We start from the raw sequence: 13,438 nt of genomic DNA, 5'->3' as shown, positions 1-13,438 counted from the left end.
CTGGGACACCCCCTTCTTCCTTGTCTGGTGCCTGGAATAGTTGCAAGGACAGTACCATAGGCACAAAGCATTCTTGGACATATAGGTTCCAGGGAACCTGAGTTTTTGCACTAACTGGGGCACCCAGGGAAAACAAAATTTCCCAGGGACCCAGGCACTTTTTAGTGTTGTGAATTTAGTGTTCTAGGCACCAAGGTGGAAATAAGAAGGGTGGGTTCCAGTTCCTCTTCTAAACTGAGATGAAGGGAATTCATTGATCCATTTAAAATATATGATTCATATAACATATCATTTCTGGGGTTTATGCCACTTGGAAGCAAATGTCGCTAAATGCTTTGCACTACTGAAATGACAATATCTGCAGAAGCGAGCCGAAGATGAAAGCTGGGAATGTTGGCTTGCAATAAAAGACTAACATAAAATCTAACATTGTAGAACAAAATGTAAAATAAACTGAGGCAGTACATAACTTGGAGTTATCACCCCTCCAAAAACAGCTGTTAAGTGCTGAGAGAATGATGTTTTCCTTTGGATGCTACTAGAGGGCAAGATTGTGTAAGCTTCTTTGCTTGCGCCTGCTACTCTAATTGTATAATTCTCTTGGTATAATGCATTTTTTACTGACAGCAACTGCTAATGCATCAAGGTAACTAGGCAACACGTCAGTCTTCTGTCATTTCACATCCCACCACTTTGAAGGCTGTCACATGCTTCTCTGATTCACATACACTGACAGTCTTCCCTATCCTTCCCTTTCTGACTTCTCACAGATTCCTTCTTGTTTCAGAGATACCTTATTGACTTGCATTAAAGGAGAGGCTTGTGGAGTCGTTTAGGCTATGTGGGGACATCTCTCTCTCTCTCTCTCTCTCTCTCTCTCTCTCTCTCTCATCAAAGGTGTACCTGTGCAATAGTTCCAAACATTTCTGTTTCCTGTCCCACATATTTCTCTTGCTGTTTTCCTACCACTCATACGACAATCGGAAAGCTGAGATCATACTTAATTTTTTCTGTTTCCTGGCTTTCAAGGAAGCTGACCTGTGCATGCACACGAAAGCTCATACCAATAACAAACTTAGCTGGTCTCTAAGGTGCTACTGGTAGGAATTTTTTTTAATTTTTTATTTTGTTTCGACTACGGCAGACCAACACGGCTACCTCCCTGTCACTAGAGTGCATAAAAACTAATCATAAAAACAGCAATCATAAAAAACTTTTTAAATTGCAGTGCAAAGTCAAAACAGTAAAGGATTAAAAATTAAAATGTCAATGCTGCAATATCAGACATGTCTACTCAGAAGTAATTCCTATTGAGAACAGGTAAGTACGTATAGGGTTGCAGCCATAGCTATCCAACCTAAAAACCAAGCAAAATTAACACATCAGCTTTGCAAACACTGAAAAAGAATTGGTTGGCAGGCTGCCTTAGGGAAAGCATTCCTTAGAAATAACCTTTCAAAAAAGCTTGGGGTTTTATCCATTGTTAGTTATTCTCAATGTAAGCCCATTGGAATGAATAGGCATGACCAACTTAGGCCCATTAATTTCAGTTGGTATACTCTAAGTAATAGTTGATTTCAGATTGTGGTAGGTTTATTTAAATGTACTTGGACCATGGTCAAAACTATCACCTTACACCATGTTCAGAGATTAACTGGTAAATTCATTTGTGGTGCTGTGATTGTTCCTCCAGCTAGTAACTTCATTAGTGCTGGACTGCTGTGGGCAAGGTGGTTGTGTCATCAGGATAGTATAGGAGTAAAAGATCTGTTTCCGTGCGCTGCTCTGGTTTCGCCAGAAGCGGCTTAGTCATGCTGGCCACATGACCCGGAAAATCTGTCTATGGACAAACGTCAGCTCCCTCGGCCAGTAAAGCGAGATGAGCGCCGCAAAGTGTGTTCTCCCTCATGGAGAGCACGGGTTGCGGGCGGGGCTGACAAGACACCTCACTGTTACTAGGCAAATGGTTTGGCCATCCTTTAAACAGGGGCGGGCTGTTACTGGGGAAATCTAGATGTGGCCATTTGTTGATTGACAGCCCTATTTGTTAAATACAACGCTCGCAGCGAGGAACTTCCTCTTTCTCTGCTTACTTCGGATCACCCGCCCTCCCTTCCCTAATTTTAGGCTGTTTGCTTGACCTTGCTATGCCTGTCATGGGGTCGCCTGCTTTGGGGCAGGGGCCTGGTAGGAATTTTGTCCATTTGGCTGATTAGTGTGTGCCACTTGGTTTTTGCCTACTGCGTAGCAAATCGTCACAACTTGTAAGGTTTGTGGTTAGGCATTGGTCTTGGAATTGGTTGGTGGAGGGGTATAGATTTGGCTGTGCCTGCCCCTCCAAAATGCTGCTGCTTCAAGGGTTTTCTGTTAAAGGAACCCAGGGGCTCCTCATGCTTTTGTCCGAAACCCCCTGGCAAGGGGCTAGGGCCACGCAAGCCCCTGGGAGCATTCTGGGGAGAGGTGAGGCATGGTTCCCAGTCCCGTCTCTCTCCCCAGGTGACTTACCCTTCCTGACTTCACGGGGGGTGCGAATGTCAGAGCTGTCCCCGTGCAGGGTCAGTTAGTGCTACCAATGCCTAAGCAACCACTCACATTGCTGTAATTTGAATAAAGTTGTGGCCAAAATTATGCCAAAAACCTTAAACAAAAATTAAGTGTCAATTGTGTTTTTCTTTGGGGGGGGGGTGTCTTGGGGACCTCGACGCGCAACCCCAGAGTCGTTCACGGCTGGACTTAAATGTCCTTTACCTTTTTTAAAAGATCCCAAGCCTAAAAACCCAAGCCTCAAATCTTTCTGCTTAAAGTCCCTGACACATGATGAATGGAATTGAGGGGAACTGAATGTATACAAGACAAGTTCCATTCACCAGATTGTGGGTGGCAGCTGCGGTGCCATGTGGCTTGCTGCCACTGCTAGGCCTCTTTGGATTTTTTTCTAACGGCCACATGGAGCTGTTGTGCTCCCTCCAGCTGTAGGAATTTAAATTGGCCAGTTGTGATATTGACCAATCACAGGCGGGCACTAGGAGGTGTCACCAGGAGGGCGAGACCAACAGGAAACTTGGGTCCACTCTCCTGGCATAAAAAGGACCCGCCTCCATGCCCTGAGATATAGTGAGCTTTTGGTCTCCTGCCCCCACACCCTTATATCCATAGGTTGTTGTTTCGCTAAGACTTTACAAAGGAATTATCATTTGCTGTATTCAGGGCCAGGAAGGAATTTTATTTCTAGGCAAAAAGGCTGGTCTGGAGGTTTCTGCCTCCTTCACAGCAATTGTCACAACTCTGGTGGTTAAGGCACTGGGTACGATCCATAGTAATTTACTGGAAGTGGGGAGTTGCATGGCTTTGCCTTCCCCTTCCAGAAAATTGGGTTATCCCATTGATTAAAGGAATCCTAGGGGAGGTGTTTTCATCTACAAGCCTAAGGGCTGTAGCACACCCACAAGGCGGCAATTCTGATGAGCTGTTCCTACTTGATGTAAGTCATAGGGTACTCCTATCCCAGAATTGATCATCTGATCAGCAGGCAGCAGGTAAGCTGACTGAACGGGAAATCACGCAATGCCTGAGCCAAATGTACTTACACTTGTGATCAATAAAGTTGTGGCCTGATTTGATCCAAGAATGTAGCCCTCTGTTTCTTTATCATGTATGCAAGGCACTAGTGGCAGGCTCACTGTGCCTGAGCAAGCAAAGGAAAAGAGATGTTGCTGGAACTTGTTATTGCAAGCAAATTCTTGGAATGTAACTGAAGGAAGAAAACCACAAGGTTAGTTGAAGATGATAAGCTGAGTAACAGCCTGACTAAATTCCTTATCTATAGCTGTTTAAACAGACCATGCAGCACTATAACTTGCGTGAAACCTGTTTGATCAGGGCAATCAGCCTAGCAGTGAGACACTCTGTTGAATTTTTCTCTCAAGCAATATATTGCTTTTCAATAAAGTGATCTTTGACAGATCTTTGAACCCTAAAATAAGTCTGAAGACTGTTTCTCTTCCCCACCCCCACATTAAGACTCTTGATTAGATAATGCCCATGGCCTCTATAATAGCAAAGGTTCCACACAACATCCTTTATTTTTAAAACTTTTGTTATTGTGGTTGCTTCTAACAATTTTAAAGAAAATAATCTTCCAACATTGACTGCTTTTCTGTCGTTCCAAATAAGAGCTTACAAGGTTTACTTAAACTGGGAAAACAAGAAAGACAATTTCTTCCCCATCTTCAGTGCTCCATCACCTAGAACAGTTTGTGCTTTAATAGTTTCCTTACAGGATGTATATTTTTGAGCACATCAGCCACAACAAGAGGTGAATGGGATTTACCCTTGGAAGATCTATGCCCATTCATAGAATCATGGAGTTGGAAGAACTATAAGCGTGATCTAGTCCACACCCCCCCCCCCCGCAATGCAGGGATCTTTTGCCCAACATGAGGCTTGAACCCATGGCTCTGAGATTAAGAGTCTCATGCTCTACTGACTGAGCAAAGAAAATAGACAATTTGAACAGTTAGGACCAGGTCTTGAGGTACTGGAATGTTAAAAAGGGGGACTCCCATTGCCTAAAGACTACAACTGGAGGTTGGCTTTGACATCTGAGAAATATAGCTTTGGATCCAAGCTACAGGTTTGGATCTGAAGAACATAGTCTGGAACAAAAATAACTATTGGTGCCATTCTGCAAACACTTTGTTGACATAGTACTACGAGGAAGGTTCTAGAGCAGTTCCCAAGAAGTTGCAGAACATCATTCATCAATGGGCAAGCCTACTGTGGGACTGATGTGGCTGGAAGATATGGCCGATTCTTCTTTCTTTTTTGCTATGCCTGCCACAAGCTGTTGTAGTGGAAGGGTCTGAGGATCAAGTCCATTGAGAGCTTGGCAGGGCTTTGGATCTGAAACCTGCCTTTTTGTGAATGGAAGACTCTTTCCAGGAGTGGAAAGGCACCTTTAGAACAAACACTTAGTCGAGAAGGAAAGAAAAAAAAGAAGAAACACAATATCTTGACAGATGTTATAAATTAGTAGATGCACATTTTTCAGCCTAACTGCACAGCAGGTTTACAAGACAGAGTGAACAAAATAACACAAACATATAAAGGAACTACTAATATGGCTACCAAAATATTTATTTTCATGTATTTGCAGCTTCACAAAAGTCTAATATATCCTCAGGAAAACTAACACTTCCTGCCCACTTACAAATCACTTTTGAATATTTTAGGGGCTCCATTCCAGTTACTTTATTATGCCATAGGTGTGGAAGCAAAGAGTACACAATTAGCTCTTTAATACTGATATAAAGTTTTAAAAGCTTTTATACAAAAGTATGTATTTAAAAGAAAAGTTGGTTCAGTCTCATCACAGTCTGGGATTTCACTGACCACAATGGAAATTACTTCTAGGTAGACATGCATAAAATTTCACTGTTAATTTGGCTGATGTATGATAATTGCAAAAATGATTATTCTTATTTTACAAAAATGTTACCTCTCAAGATACAGAGAACATCTGTCTATGAAAATACAAAGAAATAATCAAGACGACAAAAGGTGTACGTTAACCATGTTGGTAACATTTCATACATATTCCAATTGCCCCCTTGGGTGAGGTTAAGGTAAGTGATACCTCACTGCAACATTAATTCTGAATTATTTGGCTACATTTCAGAAAAAAAGTAATTAAAATTTAATATACAACCTCAAAGTTCATTCACAAGACTTCATTACATCTAATTTTTATTTTAATTCTTTTTGTTGCATGAAGGACTTGGGCAGCAGGCCACAGAATATTTTCCTACATTTCAGTATGAGACAGCTCAAGCAATAAAAATTGGGGGCATTTTGTCATTAAACGTGTCAATACTTTAGCAATGAGGTGGAATAGTGACCTTTTAATGATGTCCGGTTCTGAGGTTACCCAGAATAATTGTATTCATATTTCCTTTTTGAACAAGATTATAAAAAATGGCCACTCTTAAATATAATAAAATAATGAACATATTTGCATTAAAATAATGAACTTTTGTGAATTCTTGAACCTTCCCTTTTTTCTTTCTCTTTTGTATGCTTCTTAAATTTTTGTGATGCAAATGTACATATCAACTGGCCGTGGTGATAAAATGCATGGATGTTTTCATCTATCTGCTGTGGAAGACCATGGGTGCTGATGTTCACACTTTATTTTGCAAACTTGTCTTTAGCTGGTTTATGGAGAAAATACTACATTCTAGGAAAAGACTGATATTCAGCAGTGCCCCCTGTTGCCCTCCACATTAATTTACTGTAGGTATGGGGAACTGACGGCTCACCAGATTATTTGGACTCCAACTCCCATCAGCCCCAGCCAGCATGGCAGCCAGCAGTCTGGGATGAGTTGTAGTCGATCAACATCTGGAGGGCCACACATCCCCTGTCACTGACTTACTGCAGAGGAAACAGCAGCCTACTCACTCTAAGGGCCAGAATGGGCTGTGTGTGTGTGTGTGTGTGTGTGTGTGTGTGAGAGAGAGAGAGAGAGAGAGAGAGAGAGAGATGCTCCCATTGCACCACTCCTTCACTTGTCCTTTAAGAAGAGGCCAGAGATAATGTGTTTGAAGGTATAGCAGTGCTGTGATGCAGTTTCGCTCCTCTGTTGTTCTCCATTCTGTCTCATTTTGGGTTTATTTTTTTGACTGGGCAGTAGAACAGATAATGTCATCACGGCAAGATGAGAAAGTGACGAGGGAGAAGGAGGCCAGGTGGTTTGGAGAAAGTGTCACGAACCCACCAGCTTCGGTGTTGTAAGGAGGAATTATCAGTTCAATGAGAGGATGGATTGTGGGTAAAACTTCTCTCCTTTCCTGTCTCTGAGGGTTTCTGTTAATGAAAGAGAAGGAACAAAATAATGTCTATGTGATGAATATCATTCTTGGCTCTTTACTTTGAACTAGAACGTGCACACTGGAAAAAATAAAGTATGAAGCAGAGTCTCTGCTTCTGAAGCAAAAACCTACATTACGCTTTGCACTGGAGTGGACAGTTCATTCTGCTGTTAGCTTATTTAGATAACTATAATTTTAGAGTTATGAAAATATATCCTGCAAAAAATAACCACTTGAGCCACAGCGACAACTTAATTGAAGGAGTTTGAGCAGATTCATCTCCTATTGACCTCACTCTTGGTAGAATATTTATGTCCCCTGCATAACCGTTCACTGTCTGAACCACATCTGCATATGCAAAAATATAAATAAATAAATAAAACCAGTACTTTCTCTTTCCTTTCCCTTTTTTTTCTGCCATGACCCTGAGTTGAAGGAAGACTAACACTCCAGGGATCACTTCCAAAAAATAAATAAATGCTTGGTTATTATACAAATGTCAGGGCAGTTGGCAGAACAGCACCCTAAAGGGAAAAATGAGAAGGCAAGGTTTTCAGGATGATTTATGGTCTGTGTCCTTTCTGAAGTGAGATAAAATGCCTAGGGAGATATGCAACCCACTTGCTGACCTTGCTGAGATATGTCAGAACAGCAACAGGCTCATGAAGCAAACTCTCAAATGGCAAAAGAGTAACTTATTTATGATTTTTGTCAACCTTCTTTAATACTAAACAATGGATTAAGCAATGATATCGTCCTTGCTTACCAGCACAGGCTGGGGAGGTAGCTAAGGCTTCCCCCCCTCTCTCTTTCACACCCACCCACACACCTATAAAGAAAAGTTATCTCCCACTTGAAACTTGGCTTCTCAATGTAACATCTGGTCAGTCTCTCCACAGCCTTGTGCAGGAATTCTGCTAGCAGAGAGTGACCTTTGGATCCCACTCAGGATCTGGAAACTCTATTACAGGATCTAATAAAAGGTAACACAATTGCAATGGTTTGTTTACTTGCATATTTTCTGATATGTTCTTCTGATATGCTTTTCAGCAGTTTATACAAGGCAGACAAAGCAGACAACCTCTGTGCAAATAAGTGAATGGACACAATCTGGACATTAAAAATAGAATCATACAAAAAAATAAAGGGGATTGTTGAATCTTCCAAGACATTGCATCTGTGACATTTCTTCCCCCCTTTAAACTGGGAATAAGAGGATAACATGGGTACTGATTACTAAACTTTTGAGTGTTTCTTAAAGCTTTAATAAGGATTATAAATGGTTCTCTCACTAACTAAAGTCATTATTTAGCACTGATGCTTTAATGTTTCAGAAACAAAGTACACATATTTTGTGATCTAGCTATTCCTGATATAATTAATTCTTACCTTGTTAACTAAAGTGTTTGCGCACCAGATCTTTCATCTGAAATTCCATCCTTTGTTCATTTTTTGCACACTTGATCTAGTCTAATATATTCATATTTATCATCACTACTTTCCCAGTCCATATGCATAGGATAACATTGTCCATAAGAGCATAATCACAGTTTCATTTCTGTTACTGTTGAATGGCAGGGTCATTATCTCAATATAATGGGTTCACAGTAGGCTCCAAAATCATTGTTTTGATCCTGTACATTACCTTTCTCTTTCAAATAGTACAGTTAGTGATTACCATGCATTGCATTGCAAAAGTACTGTGCGTCATTAGGAAGGCAGCTTGTGTTGATATACTTGGGCCAAATGGAAATTATCTTTTTGAAGGACTCTTTCTAAACTACTTTTCTTTGGATATGGCTCCCCTTCCCAGTAGTAGGGCACACACATGGCATGCAAAACATACCCAGGACCAGATTAAGCATTCTCTGACCACCAGCACTAGCACTGTTGTGTTAGTGTAAGGACAAAAATAATGGTTGCATGATATGAAATCCAGTGCAACAGTTGCACGAGAGGAAGCTTGTTGTGCAACAGGTTGAGCAACAGAAAGCATTAGGGCTATAACAATCTCATATCAAGCAACTGTCCCAGTTTGAGCGGAACATCATGGATTTAAATAAGTCATCCTGCTCTCCGATTGGACTCCGGAATGTCCTGGGATCCATGTGTCCTTCCTTGGGCAGCTGCCGCTGAGGAGTGCAACTTTCTGTCCTTCTTTTTGCAATGAAAGAAGGTGGCCTCAGTGGCTGCTGGGAGAAGCTGGACTCTCCTCCAATCAGAGTGCATGGCGGGGAGCAGAGAAACGTTGATGGGATGGGATCGTGGAGTGAGGAAGCGAGGACAGTCGTCTGCTTCACCTTGCCCAGCCCCAGCACTGCTGGAGTGCACAGAACACAAGGCCCTGGGGAACTGCGAACTCAGCGAAAAAGTGGTGGCAGTGCACAGAAAAGGAGTGGGTCTCGTGGACAGCAGGGGCGTGAGTGGCCGCCACCACAGAGGGAAAAGGAAGCAAAGGGGCTCAGGGTGCTCTCTGCCCTCAACTGTTCAACAGCTGCTCCCCCCCACCCCAGGCTGGTGCTGAGGAAGTTATGGCCTCCGCTGCCCCCTCATGTGCCAGAGCCCAGAGGAGGAGAGGCGCAGAATGGCCGCCATTTTTCCTCTTTGCCACTTCGATCTCTGGCTCAAGCCTGAGCCGGAATTGGAGTTATGACCTGGTAGCACTGGGCCAACACTGCTCCTTCTCTCCACTGCTTCCATCCCCAGCAATTTGACTTGCGCCCATGTCCCGGATCCAAAGCTGAAATCTTGGAAGGCATACGATCTGTTGTGCAACCCGCCACAAAAACTACACTGGCTTCCTGGACCTTTTCTTGCACAACTAATACACTACTAAGGGACTGTAACTTAGCTGAATTCCTTTCTCAGTTTCAATCCCTGGTATCTCCAGATAGGGCTGGGAGAAAATCCTGTCTAAAATCCTGGACAGCTGCTCATGATCAGTATAGACAGTACTCAGAAGGTGGGTCAATACTCTGACTTGCTCCTCAATAAGCCATCATGTTCTTGCAGCTCTTCATGGTTTTAAATAATGAAGAAGGTGCATGGCATTTTGCTAAAAAACACAATCAATATATTACTTATAAACAAGTGAGTTTTTAAAGATGAGAGCCTATATAGTCTAATACTTTTTACTCCATGAAGTACTAAAATGTCTTGTACCACCACTATTGCATATCTTAAATGTACCAAGGTTGCTTTTACTGCTCAGTATACATTTGGTAAAACTGACTACAGCGATGCACACTGTAATACCAGCTTAGACTCCATATGCTTGTTACCAGGGGAAAATGATGCTGAAGTTATTTTGGGCTGCAATATTTTTGGGCCATCTTAATTGCCTACCTTTGCTAAGCAATCGACACTCACTTGTGATTTGTTTGTTGGAAATACTTCTGCTTTCACCATCTGTACATTGCAGCAAATGATGAGGACCATAAGAATGCATTATGAAACCAAACAGTCTAGGGAAAATCTGTCAAAGTTACCTAATCACGTATGTGCAATCGTATCAAGCTGCTTTGCAGTGTAAGCTGCGGCATAGCTGGGGGTGGAGGAAAAGTTAATGACTGAACAAGGAACTTTGACAAACTTGTATATCTGCAACTTTTATTCAGTAATCAAGTCATGCATTTTTGTGTGCGTGTGTATGTATGAAAACACTGAGGATGATTGTTAAAACAGAGAAAATTGAACAAGTTTTGGGGGTTAGCATGTGAGGCTGCAAATATTAGCCACTTCTCACATCTGCCCCATCTCCCTTGCCTTCTGTGACTTTCAATGCACATATAACCCTGTGGCAGATGCCTGACATATATAAGGTTCCCAAGATCTATCTCTGGCATTGTGGGTTACTGAATCTCAGGTAGTAATGCCATTGCCTGAGACTTCAGAGAACCACTGCTACTCAAAGGAGGTGGTACTGGACTATTTGAATTGGCTTGAATATAAGGCAGTGCTACATGCACATCCATATCCCTTCATTCACACACTTCTTCATCCCTCATCACACACACACAGCCTTTATACACCCACCCTTAAAACTCTTGCACCTGACTGCTAGCAGGGTCCCCCAATACCCTCCAACATTTATTTGATGAAAATAGGGACATCCCATTCCATAACAATTATTTTTCTATTTATACTCCACACATCTTACTGGGTTGCCCCAACCACTCTGGGCAGCTTCCAACATATATAAAAACATAATAAAACACTAAAGATTTTAAAAACTTCGCTATACAGGATTGCCTTCAGACGGCTTGGGTGTTGGGTAGCTCCATACCCTCCAACATTTCTCCAATGAAAATAGGGGCATCCTAAGGAAAAGTGGGACATTCCAGATCAAATTAGAAACTGGGACGGCTTCTCTAAATCAGCGACATCCCTGGAAAAAAGGGGCACTTGGAGGGTCTGTTCCCCTAGCTGCCTTGTAATGGAAAGTTGTTTAGGAAGCCCAAGCCAAAGATTGCCTCTGGCCTCTACAGTAGCCCTTTGTGCATGAAATCTGATAATAATATTACTGCTGGAAATAATTTGATTGCTAACATGCCTACGTGCTTTCTCCAACTCAAAGGAGAAAACTCTGGCAGAGGGAGGAAGCGTAATAATGCAGCATTTATCGCACTGATGCTGTAAAATTATTACAGAGTGATGACAGTGGAGGCCTCATGGATGTGTAGTTTTTGTAAGTTATTAATGACCAGCTGTGTCTGCTTTAGCTGTGCTGTTTTATGGTCAAGCCAAACAATAGTTGTAGAATCCTAAACAGGATTTTGTAAGCACAAGATAGTTCTTTTATAGAACACCTGTTTTATCCTGAAACAAGAGAGAGAGAGAGGAGACTTAAATCTTCATAAAAACATTTTGGAGGTGGCTTGCTGAATTTTGCTAACTCAAGACACATTGGTTTTGGAAAGGGAAGAGCATCTGTTGGATTTTATTATATAATGAAAATGTTTATATTGCCATGACACAGTGAGATTTTTTTCCTGGCCTTTTACAGTCTAGTGTACAGAACATCCATCACTGCCAAGAACATGCCATTAGGTTTATTAGAATAAATTCAGCATTTAAAGGCAAGCACTTGGGTTTTATTGAGATAATCCACCAAAATCTCATCAAATGCGCCTCTGGAGACAAACGTAGTCACAACATCAACTTTCGTTTCAAAGGGCATGGCTAATTACGAGAGGATCATGCAAAGAGAAACTAAATCTTGAGGGATGTTGGATGTGTTATTAAATCCATCTTCATACATTATGAGCCACATGTTCAATCAACACAAATAAGGAGGGTGGTATCGTGGTAAAAAGCTCTGCTCTGCCCCGCCATCTATGACATTCATTGAACTATTAACCAAGTGCTGGCCCCTGCCCTTTGATCTATTCATATTTACGGTACAGCTGTATAGCTGCATACACAGCTTTGCTGAAGTCTTCAGTGAACAGGCGTAGATTGGGGTGGGGCAGAGGATTCATGGATTGAAAGCCACCCAGGGAACTTTAGCTGTTAGGTGGTATACACATATTTACAACAAAAAAATAAACATATGGATCATAAGAAGGGCTGGTGCACAGCAGCTTCAACTGATTCTGTTCCTTCAGTCACCTGTTGCATCTTTCTGACCCTTGAGAGAAGCAAAGACTGGAGCTTAGGAGCTACCCAACCATTGAAAATCTAGAGTTTATTGGGAGCCAACTATTCCCTATGGAGCGGGAAGGGGTCTTCCTGGATGAATGGGTTTTATTCCTTTCTACCTTTATTTATTTCCTGCAAGTTTCTCTCTGCTTATAATTCTGTTTATTTCACAGAGTTTGGATTTGAGAAGACACAACCCCAGTGAGAAATGGCTAACTGGTTATCTGAATGTTTCCTGAATCATAAGTTTACTTTCGGAGGAAGAGACTATTGTTTATATAAAACCCAATTCATTCTTATGTGTGATAATTAAACTTTGCTGGTAACACAGAATTCGTGTGTTAGTCTTTACATTAAGTATTAGGAGATCAGGGTATTTATGCATGCCTTTCAGATCCCATTATTTAAATAAAGACTAATGGAGGTCTCTTTTTCTATCAAGTTATGCCAACCGCTCTGTTGCTATGACCAACAGCAATAAACCATGCAAAAAAAATTCCAAATTGGCACAAACAATTACAACTGAAATAAAGTGGAATATAGTAAGATTTTGATGCCTATATCAATGCACTTTTTTGTGTGAAAAGAGTGAAAGACATCCTTTCCAATATGATTTGCCACATTTAGTTGAAATATATATGAGCCCTAAGAAACAAGGAAATTGTACCACACGCAGACAGGATAAATATTCTAGATTACTCGATGGAATTTGCATACTGCTTCCAATAAAATGCTAGGCAAATCATTGGAAAAGCAATGAAGTCTCACCATGATTTAAAAGCCCTATTAGGAATTGACAACTGAAAATCTGGAATGAAATCTAATAATGGTAAATCATTTATAACAAGCACTAATATTCTACCATGCACATTTTTAATGGGGCTGCCACAGCATGTGTCCCCTTATGGCATCTTGCACAGCACAGGACC

General features: G+C 41.5%; 1 protein-coding gene and 1 long non-coding RNA gene across 3 annotated transcripts in view; both read right to left on the bottom strand.

Moving 5' to 3' along the window:
- The window catches only part of LOC308481711, a 490,911-nt gene that overhangs the window by 407,111 nt on the left and 70,362 nt on the right, over positions 1 to 13,438 (bottom strand). The window lies entirely within an intron of this gene.
- CCDC102B (coiled-coil domain containing 102B) overlaps positions 5,119 to 13,438 on the bottom strand; it is an 85,561-nt gene continuing 77,241 nt past the window's right edge. For both annotated transcript variants that reach the window (XM_081014232.1, XM_081014233.1), the window contains one exon: positions 5,119 to 6,864. In XM_081014232.1, coding sequence (XP_080870358.1) covers positions 6,808 to 6,864 — 57 coding nt within the window. In that variant the 3' untranslated portion in view covers positions 5,119 to 6,807. The remainder of the gene's footprint in view (positions 6,865 to 13,438) is intronic.

The sequence above is a fragment of the Podarcis pityusensis genome (assembly GCF_964106645.2).
Source record: "Podarcis pityusensis genome assembly, chromosome: 7".
NCBI lineage: Eukaryota > Metazoa > Chordata > Lepidosauria > Squamata > Lacertidae > Podarcis > Podarcis pityusensis.
Note: the sequence above shows the minus strand (reverse complement) of the source record. Positions and strands in the feature narration are given on the sequence as shown.